Source organism: Hemibagrus wyckioides, linkage group LG12 (assembly GCF_019097595.1).
Source record: "Hemibagrus wyckioides isolate EC202008001 linkage group LG12, SWU_Hwy_1.0, whole genome shotgun sequence".
Classification (NCBI taxonomy): Eukaryota; Metazoa; Chordata; class Actinopteri; order Siluriformes; family Bagridae; genus Hemibagrus; species Hemibagrus wyckioides.
In genome coordinates this window covers 12,436,050-12,441,049 of record NC_080721.1, presented here as the reverse complement: position 1 = coordinate 12,441,049, position 5,000 = coordinate 12,436,050, and the positions used below count along the sequence as shown (strand labels likewise).

General features: G+C 46.1%; 1 protein-coding gene across 2 annotated transcripts; it reads right to left on the bottom strand.

Moving 5' to 3' along the window:
• Positions 1–222: 222 nt before the first annotated feature.
• Positions 223–1,985, bottom strand: LOC131362725 (uncharacterized). 2 transcript variants are annotated; one of them, XM_058404942.1, is made up of 2 exons: positions 1,656–1,985; positions 223–1,254 (listed from the first exon to the last, which is right to left on the bottom strand). In XM_058404942.1, the coding sequence occupies exon 2, from the start codon at positions 1,210–1,212 to the stop codon at positions 223–225; it is 990 nt and encodes a 329-aa protein (XP_058260925.1). In that variant the 5' UTR covers positions 1,213–1,254; positions 1,656–1,985. The 2 variants fall into 2 exon arrangements, with proteins under 2 accessions (XP_058260925.1, XP_058260926.1); XM_058404943.1 differs by having other exon boundaries at positions 1,660–1,985.
• Between the last annotated feature and the right edge of the window lie 3,015 nt (positions 1,986–5,000).

The window sequence follows — 5,000 nt, the reverse complement described above, 5'->3', positions numbered from 1 at the left end:
CAGTAAAATGAAATAATTTAAAAAATGTTTTATGTGGAAAGTTATATATATATACATCAGTGAGTTTTTTTCTTTGCTTTGTTTTGTCTTTATTTTATTTTTATTTAACATTATTCAATGCATTTTATAGCATTTATGAACTTTTATTAAACTGACCTAAACATTTCTCAGGTGTCTCTCAGGTATCTCTCCGGTGTCTCTCAGGTATCACTCAGGTGTCTCTCAGGTGTCTCTCTCTCTACGCTGGGGACGGACAGGAAGTGCCGGGACACACAGAGGGAAGAAGGGAGTGCTGAAAGCACCGCTGGGAGACGGAGGAGGGGAATTCTCCGGAAGGACGAAAGGTACGTCTAACAGGCATCCTGAATGAGATATTGGAGGCAGGAAATGTGGGCGTCGGTCTCTCCTGGTGTGACACGCCCCCTTTCCTTCGTGCTCGTTGTCTAGATGGCTTCTGTTAGATTTGGGAGATCCGGAATCTTGCAGGTGCTTCGTGTTGGCAGATGGACGATCGTCTGTAATGACCAGGCTGTGGAAGCAGTCGCTGATGTCCTGCTCATCACTGCTCTTCTCCGAGGTTAAAATCCGTCTGATCCTCCTGCTCCACCTCTTCCTTCCGGCACTCTCTGGAGTTTCTGTGCTTGTGAGAGGAAACACGACAGTCCTCCTGCTCGTGTAGGTCTTTGATGGAGGATCTTGGTGTCCCACACTGTGGCGCCTCGGTAATGTAGCATTCCTGGGGTTTAAACGTGACTCAGTTTGAGACCAGAGGCTGGAGAAGGTCTCTGTTTCTCCGATGGATCGGTTTCCTCTCGTTCGCGTCTCTCTGTCTGTTTGAGACGGAGGGCGGAGTTTCTGTGTCGTGATATCAGGCAGAAAGTCTTTGAAAGGCAATCCTCTGTCAGTAGCTTCAGAAACTAGTGCGTTAGCATCCGAGCCACCTTCAGCCGCGCCGGTCTCTTTAGCGTTAGCATCATCAGGCCTCACCGCTCGCGCTCTGTGTAAGATGGAGCGTAAGCGGCGGTGAGGCGGCAGGCTGGCTGATAACCCCGTCAGCCCGATGGAGCGGAACAGAGGAGCAGGACGGAGTGGACACGGCACTCGCTGCCCTCCTTCTGACCCGTGAGAGCTCCTGTAAGGTCTGATTTCTGTCTCAGAGCTCCAGCAAGACGAGTCGGAGATGAGCGGGAGGTGTGGCGTGAGATGAGACATGGTGTGGACATGACACTGGACAAGAAGAAGACGCACACGTTCCTGGAAACAGGGAAGACGGATCAACATGTCAGCTTGACTTTACTAACGCTAACACAAACACTACACTAATATTAATGCTAACACTTACACTAAAACCATCCCTAATAGTAACACTATGACTAGCACTAACACTAGCAGAGGAGAGGAGGGGAAAGGAGAGGAGAGGAGAAAGAAAAGAGGGAGAGGAGATGAGATGAGAGGTTAGGAGGGGAAAAGAGAAGAGAGAAGAGAGGAGAGGAGAGGAGGAGAAATGAAAAGAGGAGAGGAAAGAGAAAGGAGGAGAAATGAAGAGAGGAGAGAGGAGAGGAAAGTTAGAGGAGAGAGAGAGAGAGAGGAGAAATGAAGAGAGGAGAGGAAATAGAAAGGAGGAGAAGAGAAAAGAGGAGAGGAAGAGCACTCACTAACAGTCCTGGATGTTCTCCTTTATTTCTCTACAGAAGGTCAGTGGATGCTGCAGATGGTCTGTCGTTACCATGGAGCCGCCCTGGGTCATGTCTCTGTTCCTCCACTTGTTCTCCCTCTTCACCTGTCTCTCAAAAACACACTCTCCTCCTGCGCTCATAAACATACACTCTCTGTTTATTACACACTCTCTCTCTCTCTCTCTCTCTCTCTCTATCTAACTCTCTCTCCATCCACACCACCTTAAACCTGTGGATCACACACACACACTCACACCCCCCCCCATCCACACCACCTTAAACCTGTGGATCACACACACACACACACACTCTCTCTCTCTCTCTCTCTCTCTCTATCTAACTCTCTCTCCATCCACACCACCTTAAACCTGTGGATCACACACACACACACTCACACCCCCCCCATCCACACCACCTTAAACCTGTGGATCACACACACACACACACTCTCTCTCTCTCTCTCTCTCTCTCTCTCTCTCTCTCTAACTCTCTCTCCATCCACACCACCTTAAACCTGTGGATCACACACACACACACACTCTCTCTCTCTTTCTCTAACTCTCTCTCCATCCACACCACCTTAAACCTGTGGATCACACACACACACACACTCTCTCTCTCTCTCTCTCTCTCTCTCTCTCGCTCTCTCTCTCTCTCTCTAACTCTCTCTCCACCCACAACACCTTAAACCTGTGGATCACACACCCACACACCCCCCCCCATCCACACCACCTTAAACCTGTGGATCACACATACACTCTCTCTCTCTCTCTCTTTCTCTAACTCTCTCTCCATCCACACCACCTTAAACCTGTGGATCACACACACACTCTCTCTCTCTCTCTCTCTCTCTCTCTCTTTCTCTAACTCTCTCTCCATCCACACCACCTTAAACCTGTGGATCACACACACACACTCTCTCTCTCTCTTTCTCTAACTCTCTCTCCATCCACACCACCTTAAACCTGTGGATCACACACACACACACACTCTCTCTCTCTCTTTCTCTAACTCTCTCTCCATCCACACCACCTTAAACCTGTGGATCACACATACACTCTCTCTCTCTCTCTCTTTCTCTAACTCTCTCTCCATCCACACCACCTTAAACCTGTGGATCACACACACACACACACTCTCTCTCTCTCTCTCTCTCTCTCTCTTTCTCTAACTCTCTCTCCATCCACACCACCTTAAACCTGTGGATCACACACACACTCACACACTCCCCCCCCATCCACACCACCTTAAACCTGTGGATCACACACACACACACACTCTCTCTCTCTCTTTCTCTAACTCTCTCTCCATCCACACCACCTTAAACCTGTGGATCAAACACACACACACACACCATCCCGTGCTTGCCCTCTCTCCCACATGAAAGCTGGCTGAACTGATGCTTTCCCCTTCATCCCTCACCCTCTATAAATTATAAAATAGGAAGCTCAGACCAAATGGTCAGAGATCACTGACCATCGATTTCAGTCACATGTGTAAACAGAAGCCATGTTTCTTCCATGTCCATGTCTGTGATACTATGAGACGTCTTTCTCCATCACCATCACCATCATCATCATCATCATCACCATTATCACCATCATCATCACCATCATCATCACCATCATCATCATCATCATCACCATCATCACCATCACCACCTTCACTATCCATCATCATCACCATCATCACCTTCACTATCCATCATCAACATCATCACCATCATCACCATCATCATCACCATTACCATCATCATCACTATCACCATCATCACCAACATCAACATCCATGTCCATGTCTGTGATACTATGAGACGTTTTTCTCCATCATCATCACCATCATCATCACCATCATCATCATTCTTATCACCATCACCACCATCACCATCATCATCACCATCACCACCATCATCACCATCATCACCATCACCATCATCACCACCACCATCATCACTACCTTCACTATCCATCATCACCATCATCATCATCACCACCATCATCATCATCATCACCACCATCATCATCACGACCATCACCACCATCATCATCACGACCATCACCACCATCATCATCACCATCATCATCACCATCATCATCATCACCACCATCATCATCATCATCACCACCATCATCATCACCATCATCACCATCATCATCATCATCATCATCATCACCATCATCATCACTACCTTCACTATCCATCACCATCATCATCAACATCATCACCTTCACCATCCATCACCACCATCATCATCATTATCATCATCACCATTACCATCATCATCACCATAATCACTGTCGCCATCATCACCATCACCATCATCATCACCATTACCATCATCACCATCATCACCACCAACATCACCATTACCATCATCATCACCATTACCATCATCACCATCATCACCACCAACATCACCATTACCATCATCACCATTACCATCATCACCATCATCACCACCAACATCACCATTACCATCATCACCATTACCATCATCACCATCATCATCACTACCTTCACTATCCATCACCATCATCAACATCATCACCATCATCACCATCATCACCTTCACCATCCATCACCACCATCACCACCATTATCATCATCACCATTACCATCATCATCACCATAATCACTATCACCATCATCATCACCATAATCACTATCACCATCATCACCATTACCATCATCACCATCATCATCATCACCATTACCGTCATCATCACCATAATCACTATCACCATCATCATCACCATAATCACTATCACCATCATCACCATTACCATCATCACCATCATCATCATCACCATTACCGTCATCATCACCATAATCACTATCACCATCACCATCATCATCATCACCATCACCATCATCATCATCACCATCATCATCATCACCATTACCATCATCATCACCATAATCACTATCACCATCATCACCATTACCATCATCACCAACATCATCACCATTACCATCATCACCAACATCATCATCACCATTACCATCATCATCATCACCATCACCACCATCATCATCACCATAATCATCACCATCATCACCATCATCATAACAACCATCACCATCATCATCATCATCACCATCATCACCAACATCATCACCATCACCATCATCATCATCACCACCATCATCACCATCATCATCACCATTACCATCATCACCATCATCATCATCATTATCATTAACATCATCACCATCATCATCATAATCACCATCATCACCATCATCATCATCACCATCATCATCATCACCACCATCACCATCATCATCATCATTATCATTAACATCCTCACCATCATCATCATA